The 23012-nt window shown below is 46.1% G+C and overlaps 2 protein-coding genes across 8 annotated transcripts in view; one reads left to right on the top strand and one right to left on the bottom strand.

Annotated features, from left to right (window-relative positions):
- Positions 1–5656, top strand: part of PPFIA4 (PTPRF interacting protein alpha 4) — a 165187-nt gene extending 159531 nt beyond the window's left edge. For all 7 annotated transcript variants that reach the window (XM_059717640.1, XM_059717638.1, XM_059717639.1 and 4 more), the window contains one exon: positions 4142–5656. Coding sequence is in view for 2 of the 7 variants with exons in the window: in XM_059717643.1 (XP_059573626.1) it covers positions 4142–4191 (50 nt within the window). In the remaining 5 variants the exon portion in view is untranslated. The remainder of the gene's footprint in view (positions 1–4141) is intronic.
- A 1666-nt stretch (positions 5657–7322) lies between these two features.
- On the bottom strand, positions 7323–15309 carry MYOG (myogenin). Its single transcript, XM_006266085.4, has 3 exons — positions 14774–15309; positions 10373–10454; positions 7323–8089 (listed from the first exon to the last, which is right to left on the bottom strand). The coding sequence occupies exons 1-3, from the start codon at positions 15251–15253 to the stop codon at positions 7968–7970; spliced, it is 684 nt and encodes a 227-aa protein (XP_006266147.1). The 5' UTR covers positions 15254–15309; the 3' UTR covers positions 7323–7967.
- Positions 15310–23012: the final 7703 nt, after the last annotated feature.

Below are 23012 nucleotides of genomic sequence, written 5' to 3'. Positions count from 1 at the left end.
GCTTTCTTCATATCACATGTTTTCTAGACCTCATTTCACTTTGTTGCTGCCTTATGGACTCTCACTAATGAATTCATATTTTTCTTGAAGTGCATTGCCTAAAACTAGATGCAGTATAGCACTTCAGGCAAGACCTTACCAGGGCTAAATAGAATGGAAGAATAATTTTCCATGACTCATAGGTGACTTTTTAATTACTTTTCAGTAATCTATTAGCTTTTTTATGACAGTATTACAGTGGGGACTCATATTTAGCTTCTGATCCTTTTCTTCAGTACTGTAGCCTGGCCAGTCATTCCACATTTTGTGTTTTGTGCATTTGATTGTTCCATCCAAAATGCACTATGTCGCACTTGTCCTCATTGAATTTCATCTCATGCATTTTTTTGAGTATTTTTGCAATTTATTTAAGTCATTTTTTAATCTTAATTCTGTCTTTCAAAGTGTCTCCTACCCTTCCCAGACTGGAGTCATTGGCAAATTGCAATTCCATCCTACAACTCATTTCCAGAAGTCTTAAACAGTACCAGCCAGATCCAGAATAGATCCCTTAGGAACTCCACTTGATACTTCCTCCCAGTTACACATTGAGCCATGGATGACTACTCTTTGAACACAATTATCCAACCAGTTATTCTCACACCTTATAATATTCGTACATTGACTACATATTTCCTTAACTTGCCTATGAGAAAGTTATGGGAGATAGCGTGAAAAACCTTGCTGAAGTCAAGGTTTATTACATCCACTTCTTTCCCCCATCCACAAAGCCCATCACATGGCCATAAAAGAAAATCAGGTTAAGTATGATTTGCTTTTGACAAGTCCATATTAGCTGTTCTAGATCACCTTGTTATTCTTTATGGGTAGAATTCTAGTTCTCTTTGTGCATCTAAATGGCAGCTTTCCAGCTGTGTAAATGGAAATTTTGGTGCTTATGCACAGGAAACAATTCTGTTCCTGCAGTATGGACACATCAGCATGGGCAGTAGCCTGTGCATGGGTTGGGTGCATCCATAGCTATAGAAGCACACACAGAAACCTATGACTTGGTCTTCCTCTTACTTCTAACATACTTAAGAGTGCCTTTTTGTTGTTTTTTATGCTCCCTGTTAGCTGTATCACAGTTTTTGTCTTTGCCTTTCTGATTTTGTCCTGATCTGTCTGTATTATACTCTTATACTTCATAGTCAGGTTTCCACTTCCTGTGAGATTCCTTTATAAGTTTCAAGTCATTGAAGGGTTTGCTGTTTAGCCAAGCCAGTCTTTTGCTATTCTTCCTTTCCTTCCTTCACACTGGGACCACATGTTCTTGTACTTCTTTAAAGTACAACTAGCTCTCCTGGACTCCTTTTTCACTTAGACTTAAGCTTTTTCACCAGTTCCCTTGAGTTTGTTAAAGTCTGGTTTTGTGAAGTCCAGAGTTGTTATTTGGCTGTTCTCCTTTCTTTTGCATCAAAACGGTTGTGTTTGAAACAACTACAAAGTGAGGTAAACTACTAAACAACACAATTTTTAATAGGATTGTGAGCAGAAAGTTTGACAGCGCATCATTGTAGGCAGGCATAGAGCCTATATACAGACAGACAAAACCACTACCAGATTATCTGATAACATGCGCCTTTGGGTTACCTGACAACAGATCAAGGTAAAGTGGCTGAACTTTCAATAATCTACAGCCGGGTCTTGTAGATAGACTTAAGGAAAACATATAACCCAATGCAGCGTTGCACAGCTGGATTCCCCTAGTATTATTCCTCTGCCTTCATTTTCGCAGAACCAGCTCTCACTGATTTTTCAAAGCTGATGAGAACTTTAGTATCTTGGCAGGGTTTTTTAGTTTCCTTGGTTTCTTAAAGCATCTAGTTTGCTTAGTTTCTTTGTTGCTTTTTATAAGCTGCCCTGAGCCTTTGCTGAAATAAAAACCAAGTTAATTTAATAAATCACTCAATAAATAAATAAATAACAAAGGGTTGCCTTTGGTAGTTCAGAAGCAAATTACTTCTTCTCCTTTCCTTATTCAAGGAGTCCAGTTGTGGATCAGGCCCAGTACAAATAAATAATTCAAGCCCATCCCTGTCCCTGAATGCCCATAGCCTGGTATTTGGACAGCATGCCAAAGGAGTAACATGACAACAGGGGGATGCGGTAACTGTAGAGATGGTTGCATTCATGCCAGCTGCCATAGTTATAATGGGATGCTGCTTTCTCAGCATTTCATTCTAACTAAGCATTCTCATCCTATCCCTTCCACCCCCCTCCCATGGAGAGGCGCAATGTCAGAGGCAGCCCAGAAATACGAGCAGAGAGGATCCACAGTCAGAGGAGGGAAGGTGTTAAATAATCTGCTGTGACAAATCATTTGTGGGTGCAAATCAGCTCCACTGAAGTCCATGTTCTGGGTCTGGGGGAGCAGTCAGCAGAGGCCCCATCCCATCCTTATTTCCAGGAGTATTTTACATCTAGAAACTGGCATCACAGAGCATGTATTTTAGTGGGGAATCCACAGTATGTTGCTTTTCCTCCCTGCACAGGTTATTGATATCCACCCCCTCAGAGCAGATACCTTAGTTAATATCTCTCATATCTGTATCACGCTTAGCTGTGCAAGGTACTAACCTTTACTAATGAATGTGTAACACTTCCCTGTGAGCCTGAATAAAGAGGGGCACTGCAATGGGAAATAGAGGAGGAGCACAGGGGGGTGCCGAACAGGGAGTGGGGGCAGATGGGGTCAGTGTTTCTGACATGAGCCCATGGAGGGCAGAGAGATGCCCGTGTGTTATTCAGACTGAGCCTGAAATGATGATGCTCACTGTGGAGCATTGAGCACTGCCATGATGCAGAAGGCTGTGGAGGGCAGCTCGGAGGCCTGAACCTGGCCCAGCACTAGGCCTAGCTCAGCTTAATGGGCCTCCTTGCCATGTCTGCCTCCAGAGTAGTTGTAACCAGCCATGGTAGATCACACCCCATTCCCATTTGTTCCCTAGCTTCTGTTTCCCTAGGAAATGGGGCCAGGCCACAGTCTTGCTGGGTTGCTCTTGTGCTAACTCAGCAGTTTGTTATGACAGCGGGGAGAAAGGAGATGCTGTCTAGAGGTGAGAGGGGCTGGCTCAGTTACCTTTGCTTTCCATTTTAAGCCTATAAAACTTTGCTGTGCTCCTGGGGAGATGTCAAAGGCTGTCTCCAGTGGCACTTGGACTGTAATGCCCTAGAGAGAGGCTGTTAAGCTCCTGACTGTCCCTGTCCTATTGCTTTATTATCTAATGGGGGTAGCTCTGCCTGATGGAAACACTGGCCCTAGAAGAAGCTTCTGTAGCTTTCCCAGCTGGGAGATAAGCAGGCATCTTGCTAATGTTGATCACTCCTGATTTCTATTGAAGTAGAACTTGCAAGCCCCAGTGAAGTCTAGGGTCTTGCTGAACAGACGCTTATGGAGATACTGTCCCAGCCCTCAGAGCTCACTGTCCCTGATAAAACCAGTCATCTGATTTTGCTCAAATCATTGCCCTGGTCTCTGTCCTTGAGCTGTTTCTATCTCTAGAAGTGTGAGAGCTTCACTGGAATGTAGGGAAGATGGTCCATGGGTTTGGGCATTAGCTTGGGATGCAGAGAACCAGAGAGAACTTTGTTTTCTGCCATGGACTCCCTGTGAGACCTTAAGCAAGCTCCTTAGCCTCCTGAGGTGTGTCTGCACAATGTCCCCAGCGTTCCCAGGGAGACTGTCTCTCTAGCACATCCTGTCCATGCACTTCTGCTCACATGAGCCAACTACAGATGTGAGGCAGTAAAGCAAGTGTGGGGGTGCCCCCTACTGCCTTCAGACCTCTTGAAGACAGATAATGAGCTCAGTGGCAGTGGCTTCATTGCTTATTTCCATGTATGACATATGTGAGCAGGTGCAGGTGGGCAGCGCATACATGAGAGTGCAGCTCACTGGATCCCAGCAGCATGGGGGATCTAGCTCAGGAGGATGTAGGAGAATGCAGACAGGGAAGAGAAGTACTTCAGAAAAGCCACTGGGGTTTCTGATTCCTGCCTGGGTCACATCTGCTACAAGTCACCAGATGAAGATGAGCATAAGTAGCTGCAGCTCAGGGTAATATCTGTCATGCTAACAGGGCTCTTCTGTGTTTTGCAGCACATTCCCACTACCTGTATGGCCACATGCTGGCTGCCTTCCAGGACTAGCCCAGGGTACAGGCCGTGCCTGTTCCTCAGCTCCAAAGAACAGACACTACAGTCCAACCACTTAAGGCCACATGGACCGGAAAGGACGTTCTCTCCCTTCTGCTTGTACACAGCCCCCCAATCTCCTGTTTGATCCTCATAGGTACCAGTAATGTCTGTGGCTTTTCTGTCATCCTTTTTCCTCACCTGGGTTGTAGCATATACTTTTCTGAGAGAGGACATGGGTTTCTCTCTGCTGCAGGTGTGTTCAGTAGACAGCACTGTGTTTCTGTCCGAGGTTTGGGATGGCCTGACCAAACATGAGAGATGGAGGCACCTTGAATCTGGTCTGCAATATTTGTAAACCTCTTTTCTGTGTATATTTCATTTTGCCAATATTTCTGAGGGCAGCTGAGCCTGCTTGTTCTTGCCACGGGCACCTAGGAGCCAAGAGAAGACTTCTGCCAAGAGAATGAGAGATCAGGAATTCAGAACATCGCACTTCTGAATTCTTTCTCCTCTACAATACACAAGCCAGCGTGCTGTGCCCTCAGGCAAGGACCTTCTGCTGAGACAGGCTGCAGTGCCACAGGGGGAAAAGGGGCTTCTAAACCAGGCTGCTGTGTTACCCTTAGGAGTGGGAAGCGTCTGTGTCAATCCAAGGCTGGAGACTGCTCATTGGCAATGGGTTTGTAGTGGGGTTTATGCCATAGAGAACAAAAGACTATGATAAGGATGGAAGCTGGGAAGCATCGCTGCTGATGCAGGGCAGAGGGCTGCTCCTTCTAAAGTGGCACATTAGGCCAGTCCACACAGCATTTCCAGGTACCATTTGTACACAATCGTGTGCATGTAAGAGCCAAACTGATGCTGAAAGCACCCTGAGAATTTCAGGCACCCAAGCAGAGCTGCACTGGGCTGTGTGGGGAAAGGCTGGCACCATCCCCCACATCTCCCTGTCCCACCCACGAATGGACCAACAGAACTGCATGTGACACATTTTAGAAGTACCATAGATGATGCTCCCACCTCTCATGGGTGCATAGGGAGTTCCTGCACCTCCACCCTCTCAATGCGTAGGAACTGCCCATGCCTCCCTCCTTGAGATTCCAGATAGCAATCAATTTAGGAGGCTCTTGACTCTCTCCATTTCTTCCTTGTAGGGTAGGATCTATTTGTCTCCTCATGCCACTTTTGCCTTGTGTGGCCCCTGTTTCTGATGTGGTATTTATTGATGGCTGGAATGACCCATACTTATAATGTGCTGTTTGGAAGTGCAATATCAGAGAGACTGTACAGTTGCAATGTCTTTTTGGTGTATTATTGCCTAATACAGTATTAAATATTTTTTTAATTTGAAGAGTAAGTGACCCCTTTATATCAATGCCCTATTTCTTTTGTCATATTGGTACTGCATGGATTCCAAACCCTGGAACTGGGTCAGGAAAGGATATATGTGTGTTCCAATAAACAGGATTTTAAAGCAGTGCAGGCTTGCTTGTTGTTCTCTTCTGTAAATATACACATTTGGAGATGTAGGTCCTCTACTAGATGCTTGCACTCCAGCTTCACTGGCTATAATTTGTAACAGAAGTGAAATAAAGACAGCAGTTCTGATGCTTTCAGTAATTAAGTGCCTACCCAGAGAGTCAATAAGCCTGTTTTGGGGTGAAAACATCTATGGTAGTATTTGAACAGGCTTGGTGGACCCAAGGGACTTCAAAGAGTCAGTAATCCCCTGCGTAGATGCTTGATTTGCAATTCCTAGATCTTCCCAGACAGATGCTTAGCTAACTCTTCTTGAAAATCTCCGGTGAGAGAAGTCCCACAGGCTACGAGTTGGGAACCACTACTGGGCACATCTACACGTGCATTAACGCACTTTAGTCAATGCACATTAAATCTAGTGCCTCCATTGTGAGGTACTGGCAAAATGTGCATTATCCTGTCTTAATGTGCATTAACTGAAGAGGATGGGTGCCTGTACACAATCTGGGAAACTGCTCTGACATGCTGTAACTACAACGCGTTAGAGCAGATTCGATAAATTAAGTCTGCTGAAGTGGTAATTACTGTGCTCCAACCAGCCTCCACGTTCAACAAGCTTTAGATAAAGCGTGCCCGCTGCCATTTTGAAGCACAGGGACGCTGATACACGAGACACTCTGGGTGTTTTAATTAGAACAGCTTTTGGAGAGCTGAGCATGTGAAAAACACCCATGGTTTTTAAGTGATGCCCAAAGCACATTAGCCTATTTTAATGTGCATTAACTAAATAGTGCAGGGATTTTTCAGTGACACTTTAATGCGCATTAAAATAGGCTAATACTCATTAAAGAACTGACTGACATTCTCTGGTCTGTCCTGTGTTGTAGGAGGTGAGTCTAGAAGATCATGATGATCTCTCTGACCTTAAAACCTAGGAGTGTTTGAACTGGTGCTTTTTCTGCAGCTTCCACGACCTGGTGCAGGGTGCTGCTGAGTGGTAGGTCCATGCTCCAAGGGCCAGCAGGATATTGCACTGGTCTGAAGGCAAGACAGCCCCTACTGCTGCTGTGAGAGGTGGAACAGGTACTCACTCCATTTGCCACCACAAGGAAGCTTTTTGTTACTCAAGGAAGAGACAAGAGGGTGGGGACCAGGCTAATCAAAGGAGGGACACATTCCAGCTGCCTTCTGACATTTAAATAATTATGCATATTAAATTGTGCTGGAACCAGGACTCCATTGGGCTAAGTAGAACGGTTCCTGTCCCAAAGAGCCTCAGCTTAGAGAGTACTTTGAAGACACATGATGCTGTCAGTTAACAGGTCCCTAGCAGTAACAGCAGCTTATAATACAGAAACAGTGGGCGTGGGGGAGCAAGAGGGGTTATAAGGCAGAATAAAAGGGAAATGTTCTCCTGTGCAGCACAAATCTATATTAGGACCTCATCCAACTCCCACGGAAGTTTTAATTGGAAATACCGTCAACTTAACTCAGGCTAAACCCTCAGCCTGGAACCCTCCTCTCTGACTGTGTCTTGTAAACAGCTATGTTCACTCCCAGCACTCTCAGCTAATGCAGATCCAGATGTGACAAGGAGCCAGCACCAGTACTGAGGCACACACAGGAGGAACAGCAGCCCTTCAACAGTAAACCTGCGAACGGTCTCAAACGAATATGCCTTTATTTAAAAAAATCCAAATAAGTTAACAAAAATAAAAAAGGCAACTCCACACAGCGCTCAGTAGAAAAGACCTCAAAGGCAGCATTTATATGGCTTCCACGCCTGCAAAACGCCAACCGGCAAAGGAAGTTGGTCAAACAGCATCTTAAAAAAAACACACACAAACATTGGCCCCCAAGGAAACAAACTTCCACAAAAAAGGGAACGAAACACAAACCCCACGCTGGAATCCTTCCTTATTACACGGAAGTTGTGTCGCTTCTCCCTCCCCCCCTTAAGTATTGTTCACAATAAATCATAACAAAATGCTTTGATCAGTAAATTCTGGTCTGGTTTTCAGAAGGGCTGGGAACCCACCACTTCCACTGAAACCACGGGGGCCCAGCACCCCTGAAAATCATGCCACTAGCTTGTATATTAATATACAGGGTTCATTTGAACTAGCTGGTTTATCCTTTGTCTCTTAGCTGACCCAGTGGAACATTTTTCAATGAGTAGGAAATTGGATCAGTGACTTCAGTCGATGACTGAATAGGTAAATGCATTTCCCAATGTCTGAAGAGTTCTTTTGTCACATTTCCACTTTCATGCCAGCTGGTAAACACTGAAGAGCCCGAGGCTTCCAGGCTCAGTTTTGAACCCTCTCCTCTTGGAACGTGACAGCCACATCCTCCACAGCAATGCTTTCAACGATTGAAGACAGGGAATGAAGGTTGCGATCTTCAGAGGAGTCATCGTTTAACAAATGATCTACAAAGAAAAAGCAAGAGACAGAGACTGTTAAAAGGTGGCTTTGAGCCCAAACTGCCAGTGGCGGTGATTGGTGGGAAGACCAAGAAAATGGGCTTGGACAACAGAGGTTGTTTGGGAAAACAATAGTTCAGAGCCAGGGAAAGATGATTGTCCAGAAAAGATTTGTTCTGAACATTAACATATTTTTAGCCATGGTACATCATAAAAGACTGGTACTTAGGGTATTACTACCCCTACTACAAATCTAAATGGACTCAGGAACTCTGCCCCACTCTGTTCAAATCCTAAAAATCTGTTATGAACCTGGTAATACACTGTCATCTTGTCTTGCCTTCTGTAATGGAGTCACAAAAAAACAGGGAAGAGGACCTACTCATCTTTTGCATTATCTGTTTCTCAAGGAGCCAGCAGAGGACTAGGATTGTACTTAGGTGCCTAAATCCATTTACTTACCTAATAGGCAGGATAGAATCTGAGTAAAACTTGCCTGGCTTCACTGACCTGCCAGGAGAGGTCATAAGAGCTTCCTCATGACAAATTCAGAGGACAGGGAGACATTCAAGTCGATAGTAACAACATAAGCAGTTCCTGTTTCCACTTACAATGCCTTTCACAAGGAAGGGGAATATCAGAGAGGGGGAAACCACCCTCATTAAGTTGTGTGCACCATCTCTTGAAGGCCTTAATAATGATTAAGGACCTAGAAAAGACAGGGGCTTGTTCATTTTTCAGAGATGAGGGAAGAGGGAATATGATGAAAGTGTACAGAAGAATGAACGATTAACTTCTAGCTATTCTTGTACTATAAGGGTGCATTCAATGAAGCTGAAAGGTAGAACATGAAAATGGATCATAGGAAAAATGTTTGTGAACTGCACGGTTGGCCTGTGGAGCACTGCCACAACATCTCAGCTTAGCAGGAGTCACAAAAGAATAAGAAATTCATGTAGGTAAAAAGGCTATCCAAAGTTGGAATAGTAGCCTAAGAAGGGCTTGGGGCATGAGTTTATGGGTTATAAAGAAACTGCCCATGGGGACATCTTGTTCTGTAGTGGCCTGCTGCTGGAGCTCGCATGCTGACATTACTAGTGCCAGAGCCAGGACACTAGACTTGATGGACACGTGGTCTAGTCAGTCCGGCAGTTCCTAAATCCTACAGCCTTCTCTCATTAGAGATTGCTCAACCACCATCTGTCTTTACATTCAACACAATGATATGACACTGCTGGCATGGGGAAGAGTCCTTTGGGAGGTTTGGCTGGTGGTAAAAATCTTGGAGAGAAATTTTCAAACGGAAAAATCAGCTTTTAATTAGGTTTTCTTTTCCATGGAAAGTGGCTGAGGTTTTTTTGAGTGCAAATGTTACGATTTTTATTGGAAAAATCCAGCCTCTGCCTGAAACACATCAACGGAATATGATTTCTGAACAGCTTTTTGGTTAGTTGTTTGGTTTTTAGGATTTTTTTCTTTCAAAAGTCAATATTTTCCCTGAACTAAGACCTGGAGGTTCTCATCTCTCAGGAATAAGCAACAAAACTCAATGAGGCAGTAAGAGCAAGCAAATCTTTGCCCTTCCCTAAAAGCAGCCCCAGAGAGGAACTTACCTAAGGCCCCAGACAGCACCCTCATAAGAGTCTTTGCTTCCATGTATAGGGAATCCAGTGATTCCCTTGTCCGCACACCACTCCTCTATCCTTCCCCACTCTTCCCATGAGTGATGCTGCACCACATTTTGGAAGTGGCAGGATGCCCATCTGCAGTGCCTCGGGAAAACTAACAATGCTGCCATTTTAACTCCGTATTCAGGCCAGCATTTGGGGGTCTGTAGAAACGGTAGCTGGCTCTAGGGCAAAGAGCTATTGAGCATGGCATGTGAGGAGCCATCCTCCGGGCCCTACTGCTGCACGATGGGTGGGAGACCGTTGGCTGCTCTTGGCTCAGAAAAATCCAGGCATGTTGATCCGGCTGCTGGACACCCTGTGATAGGTCTGGAGCGGGCCTGAAGACAGCTGGACCATACAAAGGACCAGGCAAGGTGAAGGCGAGGCTGGGCCCACTGAGATGAGAAAAGGTTGGGGGAAAGACAGGGCAATAGGGAGGGAGCAAAGCCTTTTGACAGCATTACGGAGCTTTGTCTTCATGATTCAGAGGATTGTCCTCGTGGTTCTGTGATGCTTCTCTGAGCTGAACTCTGCACCTCTGTATCCTTCATCCCTGCCTTGGGCTTTATGTTTTAAGAAACCTTAAGACAGGCCAGTCTGGGATATGTGCTTTGCTTACCCCCAGGGTTACTGCTGAACTCCAGCTGGGTGCTCCACTCCGGGCTGCAGGAGGCGCTGTTGGACCCACACTCACTGGCCACCTGTAATTAAGAGAAGACGATAATCATTAGGTTTGCCCATGAAAGCTACCCTATTTTCCTGCTTACCACCCACTTCCCCCAATAAGACACACCCCTTGTTTTGGGAAGACAGAATGAAGGGGAAAAAATGAAGACACAAGAGTTTTCCAGGCATGGTCACAGGGAGCAGGTGCAGAGCCTCCTCTTCAGCTCACTTGCCCTCCTTTTCCTGCTCAAGCAAAAGTTCTAGTTTTGACCCTCTCACAGCCTCTGCCAAATTAGCAGCAAGAATCAAGAGCAAATAAATGGACAACCGAAAAACCAACCACTCTCAGAAGCACGAGGGAGGACCCAGCAAAGGTCATGAGTCTCCCATCAAACTGGCTAGATGCCACCCACCTCTGCTGCCTTGCAGCATCACCCCCAAATCACAGCAAACTCCAGCACGTGTCTCTGTGCTCCTGGTCACCCAGGGAGAAGCTTTTCCTCTCTCATGCCTGCACATGGGGTGAGGGCTCCTTTCACCTCCTCTCCAAAACCAGAACTGTGGGCACCACACAGAAAACCAGAAGGAGCTGGAGCTAAATGGTTCCCTTGGCATCAAATGGGGCTTTTGTTCCATTTGATCACCCCCTCGCAGAGTTACTCCATTCAAAGCAGTTGTAGCTGTGTCAGTGCTATGGGCTGGAGACACTGAAAATGCCACTGACGGATACGTCCAAGAGTATTTCTCAACCGGAGGAATGCGATGCCTTTCTCTTCCCCAGGATCACAAAAGAAATCAGGAGCGTGGCCTGGGGTTGAAAATGTTACTACAGTCCACTCTAAACCATAGGACTTTGCTTCCCCAGTCCCCACGTGCCCTTACACTTCAAGGTCAAGTACGGTCTGCCAACCTCTCTAAATGATTGCACAGCTATGTGTGCATTGATATATTGTTTATTCCCATACAATAAATGTAAGTAGATATGAATGTATTTTTTTTACTTCAGACAAAAAGGGTTGCCAAAGTTCAGAAAAATGGCTGTAGGGAGAATAATGCATATATGCTCGTAGCTTGCAATAAAATTTGTGCAGTATGTCCACACCATTCATCTTTCCAAATCCGCTAAGTACCTTGAATTAACTGGCAATCAGTTGCTTCCAGGTAACAATATCTGGTGTAGAGATATTTTGTCATATCTCGTACAAATTAAAGAAGGGAAAGAATCAGAGTGAAAAATTGTAGTCAAAACTACCCTCCGCCCTTTGCAAAAAATGTTCATATTTGAATTGATTAACGATGCCTGCTTATCTGTTCTACTGTTTTAGCCAAAACGCTGGGGGGGATGGGAATACAATTTTTATTTGGGTATTTTTTTTAAAGTCCCTATTTTTTTATCCTAGAAATGTTTCACTGCAAAAGTGACCTTCAGTCTCATTTTGTAAAAAAGTAAAACAAAAAAGCCCATCCCCAAAACAAAGTGAAATGTTTCATTTCAGCTCTGATAAAATCTTTGGTACTATCCCAAACTACATTTTTGTAAATAGTCTTTTTTCAGGAGAAAATGGACATGTTTGATTTCGGGTTAATGCAAATCAATTCTTCTCTATGTGATTGTCCAGTATGGCCAACAAACTAAAAATAGGAATATATTTGCATAGGTCTGAATATCATCACACAGTGTACAAAATCACAGGGCATTTTAAAGCCTGATTTGGCAACTTAAATTCTGAGACACTCTTTGCTGCAACAAGAGATGTGATTTTCCATTGAGATACTAAACCAGAGACCGTTATCTCAGTGGAAATCCCAATGGAAACAAGACACTGTTATTTGCACTTCTGTCCAGCTGGCTAAGCTAAACCCAAGTGGCCAAAATATAAGGTTGATCTCAAGTATCTTATACAGAGATTTAAAGCTACCTGTTGTATGGTTTCATTGTAATTATACTTCAAGGTAGCAAGCTAGCTGTCTTAATATAGAAAAACAAATATCTATTTTTGCAGGAAAAATATAATCATGACTTCATTTAGAGTTCTTCCAAAGTTATTTAACAGAATTAAGATAGGTTAGTTAATCGAAATAGGATTTCACTCGGCTCTGTGTGGTACTGAAGTGATTTACATTGTACCAGTGAACTTAGGCAAACCACAGATGTGCTCTATTCTCCCAGAAATGGGTTCAATTGAAAAATAATATGTATTCTCTAAGGAATGGATCATTCATGGATTAATTAGTTTGTATTGGGAAGGTAGCTAAATTGTTTAATTTCATTTTTAGTAAAAATTTTGGTTTTATTTTTTTCCATTTTAACTTTCATTTTCAATGAATTGGGGTTATTTGTCTGTGTGATTGTTTTAATCCCTGTGAAAATGAGCAGAAAAGGAAAATATGAAGAGAGAGAAAAAATAAAAAATGCAAAACAAAAATTGTCAGTTTGCAGCCCAGGAACACGCAGTTTTACTTTTGATTTCTTTGATGAAAAAAACCCGGAAAGTTTTAACAGACACGACTTCTTCTTTGCCAACATTTTTAGATATTTTTAATATTTAAATTAAACACTTCTGATGACTGCTACCCAGGAGTGTGAGGAGGAGGAGGTGTATGGAAGGTTAAACAAGTTAAAAATAGTTAGTAGCCCTGAGGTTCTGCAAGTGGAATTGGCTGATTCACTTTGTTCTTTTGGTGAGCAGGTTACATTAGCTCAGTTGCATAGGCACCAACAGGACAAGACTAATGCAAATAAATTTATCCCGCTCAAGCCTATTTTCACATCTTTGTTCCTTCATCTTTGCTTCATCTGGTGGTTCAGCTGTGGAGCCTTTTAATTGTTTCTCATGTTTTCTGTATAATGAAAGAAAGGTAGCAAATCAAGGAAGTGGAAGCAGTTTGCACCCAGATCTGTGCCTCCGCAGTAAAAGGTACAGAGAATGAGCAGCAAAGGGTTCTTCCAGAGAAGAGCTGAGCCCCTCCACTCCTGCAGAGAGCTGCTGACAGGAGAGTGCTGAACACTTCTCAAGATGGGGCCTGGAACACAATTCAATTTTTCGTTTCCTAAAACATGCAAGGCATCACCTAAATCTTGCAATGATGACAAATGTCATGATTTTATTGCGGGTCCTATGATATCTGGTGTTTAACTTAAGTCCCTGGCGTCAAATGAATACAGAAGAATCTCCACTTTTCTTTGTTTAAAGTACGTGTTTCACTTTCATTGTTCTGGACACAACCATGACCTGCTTCAGAAACCAGACAGCAGACCAAAAGAACCTGGAATTATCATTTAAAAGAAAGAAAATCTTATGATTTTTAGAGTCAAGCTCATGGTTTTAGGGGGGCCCAACTCATGATTTCTGAATGCTTGGGGTTAGCAAGAGTGATTTGGAAAATGCCTGTTTGGACCCAGATACCCTTGTGCAGTATATTCAATAAGACAAATGTCCACAACAGGTGGCCCTACTCCCAGATGCGCCCACCGTCCTTTTGCACTCTCCTTTGCTTGCCTCTCAAGGACCATCTGCATCGACTCATTAGCTTTCAAGGTGGCATGGACAGTTGTTCTTTGCATGCCCAAGTCAAGCTGTGAGTCCAGCAGAGGGAAATAACTGTGCTATTGCCTAGAGTGTTTAGCAGCCAGCCATTATGATCCAAGACAGGCATCAAGAAGACAGGATCAGTAGATTCACCAGCACCTTCCAGCTGCTGTGTGCCACTCCAGCCATGCTTTAGCTGTATGCAAACCTATTTTTTCATTCCCAGAGCAGCACAAAGTAGCAAGCACGTGTTGGGAACCTGGCCTGGTATGTCTACATGCAGGAATATACATGGTGGGGTACCCACAATATTCCAGTGCCTTTCCAATCTATTGCCTCTTTCCTGGGTGGTGCCATCTCATCAGGGGCTGCACTTGGTTACATTTCAAACTTTTGCAACAGGGACAAATGAAGCACTGTCCCCTGCAAGGTGGGATGTCTGGAGAGTCCTCTTGGCTTGCTCGTAGGCATTGCTAGAAGGGATTTGGAGTGTTCCTGTGGAACAGGTTAAAAGTTTGGCCAAGTATGCTAAGCTGAAGGACTAGAAACCTTTGCACCAGTGCTGCTTCCAGTCCTGGTTTGTTGTCCCTTTTGCCAGCCAACTTTCCGATGTCACCGGTCTCTGCCATTGTCACCTCTCTCCCATCTGCTCCTGAACCAGGGGCAGGTGCGTGGCTATAAATGGCACTCACAGTGCCTGTGGGAAGCAGTGCTCTCCCTGCTCCTGGTCCCTAGGGATAGGTGCTGGCTAGGAGAGCAGTGCTGTCTCAGGGTCAGGGCTCAGGGAAGCAATGCCATCCCCTGGGCGGGCAGTGGTCACTTACCCCTGGCTGGGAGGTGGTGCTACGGTAGCGTAGGTCCCTCTGCTCCCGCTCCTGCTGGTTCAGGGTGCTCAGCAGGCTCTGCAGGCGCTCAATGTACTGTATGGCGCTGCGCAGGATCTCCACCTTGGGCAGCCGCTGGTTGGGGTTCAGTAAAGTGCTCCGTTTCAGGGCTTCAAAGGCCTCATTCACTTTTTTTAACCTCCGCTTCTCCCGTAGGGTGGCAGCGCGGCGCCTGTCAATGGAAACCGTTTTCCTCTTGCAGATCTTGCATGCCCACGGCAGGCACTGGCCAGGACAGTGCTCTGGTGTGGGAGAGCCCTTCTCCTCCAGCCCTGCCCTGTTCTCCGGGCATAGCCCCATGCCAGGCCGTTCTTGGTACACTGCCTGTTCATAGCCCTGCAAGCGGGAGCTCAAGTAGTTTTCACCATCGTAAAATCTCTGGTCTGGAAAGAAATAAGCGTTGGTCTCAAAGAGCTCCATGGGCAAGTGGCTCGTGGGGGAGCAGCCTCCTTGGAGTGTGCAGCTCGGTGGCGGCTGCTCTGTCTCCTCGCACCAACTGTTTGGTGGCATTTAAATCCTGGCGCTGGCATTAAATCACAGAGATAAATATAGAAAACCTAAAGGAAACCTGAGCCTGCTCTAAGCTGCTGCCTCACATCAAAACTTGTCCATCTGATTTCATGAGCTCTCCCTGCGGGGATTAGGCTGCCTGGGCCTGCACTTTGTCCAAGGGGGGGACGGGGGAGCTGGCATGTGCTGGAGAGCAGCTCAGCCACCCCACAAACAACGGCCTCGTTTGATTCCTTCTCGCTGCTTCTCAATGCGGTGGTATTGATGCTCAGGCTGCTGCGGGGCTGGCAGCTCCTTGCTGCATTCCTGCATCATCTGCTCCTTTCAGTTACTGCTCCAGGCCAGAGCCAGGGCCTCCCAGTGTGTCCCAGAGCTAGGAAGGAAGAGCCCAGGGCTCTGCTCAAGAGGGAAAAAGGCAGGCTCAGCTTCTTCCCCTGACTGGAGCAGGCATTGCAGGTGCCCCTCTCACACCCCACCTCACCCACTCTACCCTTCACCTCGCCACCTGTGCCCATCACAGCTACCCCACTCTGCTCCTCATCCTCTTTCCCATCCCTGTGCTGTGCCTAGTACCCCGCAGCCGCTCTGCTGTTCCCTTTACACCCGCTCTGTTCCTCACTGCACTGCCTGTCACCTTACAGCCCATCTGCTCCTCGTGCCCACTTTGCCTTTTCTCTCACCTTCATGCCAGTGGCCTCACAGCTACTCTACCCTTCATTCACGTTGTGCCTGTCTTGGACCTCATCTCACTCATCCCCCACCACCACCTCTTCCACCTCTCAAACTTTGCCCCTTGCCTTCCCCGCTTTGCCTGTTGCCTTCCCCGCTTTGCCCCTGGCTTCATGCTTACTGTACATCTACACTCCCCCTGCTACAGCCCTGCTTTGCTCCATCCATCACCTCACCTGCCCCTCACTCTAGCAGGCTGCTCAGTGTGCCCCTTACACCACCCGCCCATGCCTGCCACCTCACCCTGCTCTACTTCTCACTTTGTGCCTCTGCTGTCCCACTTCACTGCCTTCCCATGCTCTGCCTGTCCATTTACCTGGTCTTCCTCAGACCCACGGCTATGTCTGACTGATCAGATCGATTACTCTCTTGACTTGAGGCCTGGTCCAGCACTCCTGGCACACCGAGAAGTCCCAGTGCAGCTGGAAGGTGTAGAAGGAATATGAGGGGAGAATAAAGCTGCTTTGTACCAAAGGTTGCACCCTGCCTGTGCCCCAGATCCCTCTCTGAGCATCCCCTTTCATCGTCACCAGCCCATGACTCCTTCTGGTGCTCTTACCCCTCTCCTTCCTGTCCTGGTACCGCTGCCCGTTGCTCCTCACGCACACCCATCCATCCCTCCATTCCAACCTATCTACACTATCTACTATCACATTGAGAAAGGTGTGCCTATATGCTCCCCCACCTCTATCCCCCTCCTTTAATCCTGTCTTCTTTCCTCCCAGCTCTTTTGCTTTTGGCTTTCCTGTATGCTTTATCTCTGTTCCTGCTGTCCTGGAAGAGGTCCCTGACAACCCCAATTTCTTCTCTTGTCTTACCTTTGCCTGTAGCAACACCCTTTCTCCCCCCTAGTTTGGCAGCCTGGGCACTCTCCTGGCAAGTAAAAGAAGTCAGTTCAACCCCCCTCAGGGTGCGTTGGGCCTAGAACCTGTCTCCTACTTAATAGATGATGATACCTGACAAAATGATCGTCGGCTGTATTTTGCTCATGCTTCAGAAACTCAGTTTCACCCTCAAGACCATCTATGGACAGGAAAGCTGCCCTAGAAGTATTAAGAATGACATCCCGCAAAGCTCAGTACTTTCTCCATTGATTTTCAACATGTACATTGTTGACCTGCCTGACACCCAGTCCAAGAAGTATGGCTATACTGATGACCTGGCTCTCACCAAATCAAGCAAGTGATGGGAAGCTACTGAATCCACTTTGACACCAGATATGAGCACCCTTGCTGACTACTATAAACGGTGTCTCCAGCTCAGACTCACTAAAACAGTTGCAACTGCCTTCCACCTAAATAACAACAATTGAAGAAAGAAATCAAAGTCAAGATTATGACCAGACACTTGAACATTGTCACACCATCACTTATTTGGGAGTCAAGCTGGACTTTACCTTACCTACCGCCACCATCTGGAAAGGATCCAGGGTAAGGTTAATAGCAGAGGAGCTCCTGCTGACATCCATCACTTTGCTGGTGCATCCATCTGGGGTGCAAGTTTCCAAACACTTTGCACCTTTACTTTGGCACTTGTGTATGCTCTTGCTGAGTACTCTACACCAGTATGAGGCTTGAGCATGCACACTAAATTAATGAATTCCACTCTTACCAGTGTCATGAGGACCATCGCTGGATACCTTATACCAACTCCAGTTGACTGCTTGCCAGTCCTCTCAGGCAGTCCTCCTCCGACATCAGAAGACAAGCTGCTACCCTGGTCTTAGTCCTCAAAGCCCAAGAACCGGACCATTCTTTGCACTCCAGCTTAGTAGCCACAACCCAGAAAACCAACTACCACCTGAAGACTCAGAATCCATTCTCCACTTGAGCCAACAAGCTCATTGAATCTGCAGATGGCATATCACCTACAGCACAGACCTCCCATCAGTGGAGTAGGAAACATACTGCACAAGAACTGCAGCTAAAAAACTTCATCCCTTTAGGATGGGAGCTGCCCTGCAGGGCCTGGACTGACTTAACCATCTCAGAATGGGCGTTGGATGGTTTGAGGTGAGCATGCACTCTTGGGGCCTCTCCAACAACACTGGCTGCAGCTGTGGTGCTCAAGCTCAGATTTCCGACCACATTATCTATGAATGCCTTTACGGCCCTCCTTTGGGTGCCCACGGTCTTATTGCCATTGATCATTATACCTGTTGTTGGCTTTCTGGCCCTCGTGCTTCTGACACATGAGTGTAGTGACACCCGCTTGATCATCACTGGACAAGAGCTCTAACTACCAGACCGTTGGACAAGAGGTAGGCTTCTTCTCCCTAAGCAGCTGTGCTCAGAGTACTTCAAGCCCCTTAGTACTTAAGCATAGGGAAGCCTAGTTTGTGGATAACAAACATCTACAGAAGGGATTCGGACATGAACATGCATCTCTTTCAAAATGGTGGATGCACTGAGTGTATGTATAATTTTTTACAAAGTCTAAATTCATTCTTGCCTAAGTGCTAGAATATGTAGAACTGCGATAAAATTATGTGATGGCTTCACATAAACCTTTTCTTTTAGGTGGGACTGTGTTGAAACACAAGTTAAAGAAAAGGCACCTACATTCTACCATCTGTATCCCTTTATGATTCTGGGCCATGCTGTACATAGTATTGCTCAGTAAAGATGAAAGACAACATAGGCACTATGGGGCTTTGAAGTGCACGTTCCAGTGACTGAAGACGCTGTCCTGGATTACAAAGATAACCATTTCCTTCAACAGTGGTTAGAGCCTTTCCTCTTCTCTACAAGCTCATGAAACTTTGTAGATGTCCGTTAATGAAGCTTTGGTATTCCCTGATGAGGGAGCTATTGTCCCACTTTGCAAACAGGGAAACTGAGGCATGGAGCAAAAAAATAACTTGGCCAAGCCCACTTTGTGAAGTAATGGCAGTGCCAGGATTAATCTTGCTTCTGTACTTTGCCCACTAGACTTCATCTCTCCATCTTTGTATTTAATTTAGATATCATTTTTATTCCAGGAGGAACATAAAAAAATGCTGACCATATTCTCCTATTCAGGGAAAGCCAGTCCAATGCTTCAGGCCAAATACCAGCAGAGGGATTGGTCAGTGGAAAGAATGTCAGCAAAGGGAAGGGCAAAATGTGACAATATTTTCCTTCCCCAAAACCCCCTCCCTGTGGGAGGAACTTGCTGTTTAACATTCATTTCTTAACCCACATACTTAAACTCCCGGTGACTTCAGGCACATCTCTAGCATTTTTAGAATCTGCTGTTGGTACAGTCTGAAATCAAAGCCTTTAGCAGTTTATTTCTAAGGACTGGCCCCTTTCCAAGTCTCCCATTCATCAGCAACCGCTGGAAAAGTGACACCTATTCAACTTCTAAAAGGAGTGAGAGTGTCATCCATGGGAGGATGTTACTCTTGGGATCCTGGCCCTTTCCAGTCCAATCCTGGCATTCTTCTTTCCCCACCAGCACATATGCTATGTCATCACCAGAGACACAAAGATCACAGTAGATCCCTACGGGCTCTCAGGTCCAACTTGCAGTCTCTCCCCATGTCCCCAAGTATGCTATGTTGCCTCCTGGAGTGTGCAAACATCTACATAACCTCACTTCCAAGTGTGTATCCACTATGCCAAGGCTGTCAGATTCACCATCCCAGGTCAGATCCTGGAAGTGATCTAGTGATGGTGTGATGCAAGCAGTGGTGGCAGTAGGGGGGCCAATGACCGAGGTGGCAGGCCAAGTGGTGGTGGGTCAAGTGGGCTTGTGTTGGTACAGCCCTTGCTTATCCCCCCATCTCCATGCTCATGTCCCAGGGAGTCCTGTAGCCCCAAATTCTGCGGCAGCTTCCTCCCCCTGCTAACCCCACCCCAAATTCCCTGGAGCCCCTTGGACTGGAGGGAACAGCTCCACAGTCTGGGTTCAGCCTGTAGGCTGCATGCTTGGATGCCCCTGCACTGTGCCATTCCCTCCATTGCCTGGAAGTAGCGTGCAGGATTCAGAATACTTCAGGTAGATAATAGTATTAAAGCCCATTTCAGGATCACTACACCAGCTCCTCCAGCCCATTGGAGTTCTGTATGACCTGAGCAAAACCAAATGATGATTGCTTTGGCTGAGAGTCGCTCATTAATAACTTCACTTCTGCACCTTCTGCTTTTAGTTTAAAGCAATCTGGGTTCTCCCAGCATAGTGTTTGCCATCCTGATGGGACTGGACACCACAGTGGTGTTGAACACTTGCAGAGACACAGAGAAGGGGCTGAGGCCCTGTGTCTGGAAGAACTGTAATCCAGTCTGTGAGGGCTAAACTGCCATCTGCTAAGGATCTGTCATATCATCAGAGGCCTCATGACAAAGAGTTGTACACGCTATCAAACCACTGGGAGAACCATTGTGGTGAAGTTTGAACTTCATAGTCTGAGCAACTGTGTCATCAGTGTCAGATCTGTGGCTACTGGCTAGCAGGGTTAAGGACAATAAGAAGAAATTCTTTAAATATATCAGGAACAAAAGAAATCCCAGCAATTGTATCACACCTTTACTAGATGGAAGTGCTACCATTCACATTAATGATTCAGAAGAGATGTAGTCAGTAAACGTTTCTGTCCGAAGACTGGAGAGAAATTAGAAGATGTGTGCTGACCTTACACCTACAATGAAGTACTCATTAGTCTAACATTAATTAGGGAAGATGTTAAAGTTAAACCATTTTAATTTTCAGGATCGGATAACTGACTCCCCAGAGTTTTATAAGAGTTGGCCTAGGAAGGCATAAATATGTTTATGTATTGTAATAGGGGCTCCTAATCCCTGTTACTTTGAGAGAGAGAGAGAGAGAGAGCTGGCTGAGGGTTGCCTGGGAGAAAACAGGCATCTAAGAGGGGAAAAAAGAATAGTAGCTCTATGGAAAATGGGTGTTGTAAAACAAACATGATTTATTTTTAGATGAGATTACAAGTTTGGTTGTTTAGAAAATGGTGCTGATATAATATACTTAGATTTCTATCAGGTGTATAACACATTTCTGCACAACATGCTGATTAAATTTAGTACTATCCAAAATCAACCTATCGCACAGACTCAAAACTGGCTAACTGATAGGATTCCATAAGTTATTCTCAACGGGGAATCCTCCTCCTCCGGTTCACTGTGAAGTCTAGAAGGAATCTATTCCTGACCCAATCTTGTTATATCATTATTTATTAACCTGAAAAAACCATGAAAATGTTCATGGTAAATTGATGTCACTGTAACTACTGCAGTACTGCAATTGATGCAGCAGCTGGCGCTACCCCAGGCATTGCAGCCACCCTGGGTGTGGAGTGCCTTGTTGCATGTCTGCTGGTTGCAAGAATCCCTAAATTAAATTCTCAGACCCATGTCATGTCTTTCCCTGGTCCTGGGAGCAAGATGGTTGCTACCCCCTTGTTCTATATGACAATTTATGCTCTGCCCCTCTCTTTACCTGTCTTCCTCTGTGAGAGACAAATTTAAACCAGTTTCTGATCACTTAAACCGGTTTATGTGTAATGTCTGTCCCTAGCCGTGATGCCCCATAAGATATCAGTGCTGTATAAATAGAGTGGGATGCTGGCAGGGAGAGGGTACAGCCAGGGCAACCTGGGAATGGCCTTCCTTAGAGGCCTCATTTGCAGCCACAGCTTTCCTGGGGAAGGCTCCTGGGAGCACGCGGGTGCAGCGGTAGTTGCCAGCCAAGTGCTAAGACTGGCTGTGATGCTGGAGGAGAGCACTCAGGAGCAATAACCATTACAACCTTTAAAGGGATGTGCACCCCATTGAACTTCTGCAGCTGCACCCTGAGCTCCCTGGGCTCCCAGAGCTTGTTTAGCAGATGCATGGACTGGATGGTCTCTGCTGGCTCTCACTCTCACCTTCTCGCTGCTGTTCTGTGTGCTGCCTGATGCAGCAAGGTGCCCAGCTCTGGGTGAAGCAGCCCCTGCCCTGGCTACATTTTCAGTAGCACCACTGACTGCTGCACTTACACCAGAGATGATCACAGCCCAGTACTCTAGACACTGACCTGTGCCTCTCTGCCAAGGCAACGGGGTTCCTGACCTGCCCCTGGTGAATCCTCTGGTGCTATTATGAGGTGCAACTAGCCTTGTATGATGGCTGCCATTTTGGCTAATGCAACCAGAGGCCTCCAGAGCTAAAAGCATGATCTGCTGTAACTTGAGTTAAGGAACTGGTGTCTTTACACAGGGCTGGACAGACTCACGCCCTCTGAAGATCAGCACAACATGGATCTGCTAGCAGTGCCGAGTCCTTGCTCACCTGGGTGTGGCAATCTGTCTTAACTAAATTTCATTCTCAGTCCTAGTGCCACAATTGTGCCTAATGGCCCAAGAGGAGGCTGAGGGTGAGAGGAAGGAATGGAGCAAGACCTGCACGCTCTCACTTTGCAGCTGCTTTCACACCTTGGGACCCAAGGGTGCTGTGGCTCCTTCCGGCCCACATTCACAGCAGGCGAACACTAGTGAGCCGAGGCAGCTCATGTCGCTCAGTAATGATGAGCCGGCGGGGGGATTACAGCTCTGCTGCCTGCTGTCAGGTTAAACAGTGATGGATGGTCACTGATGGTAACAACACAAAGGCGACACTGTATGTGCGGGTGAGAGGCGAGTGTGTTCTGGGCCGGCATGGGGTCACCTTATGATGTTAAAAGGAGTGAGGCGGGAGGGCCCTTGCAGGGGCTGCTCATACATTCACAGCCACAGGGGAAAATTAGCTACAAGTCAGAGCTGAGCTCAGTCTAAAGATACCAGTCCATTGAGGAAATTGCCAGGGACAAAGCTTCTTTTGGTCTCCAGAGCCTGTTCCTAGGCCCAAGCCTTTGAGGCAACTTTCAAGAACAGGATCCAAAATCATTTCTGCCTTTCAGTAGACATCTCTTCTGTAAGAGGGGGAAATGCTATTGCATACAGCAAGGAGTCGCCTCCAGGCTTCTG

This window comes from Alligator mississippiensis, chromosome 14 (genome assembly GCF_030867095.1).
Source record: "Alligator mississippiensis isolate rAllMis1 chromosome 14, rAllMis1, whole genome shotgun sequence".
In the NCBI taxonomy this organism is placed as follows: Eukaryota; Metazoa; Chordata; order Crocodylia; family Alligatoridae; genus Alligator; species Alligator mississippiensis.
This window is presented reverse-complemented; position numbering and strand designations above follow the sequence as displayed.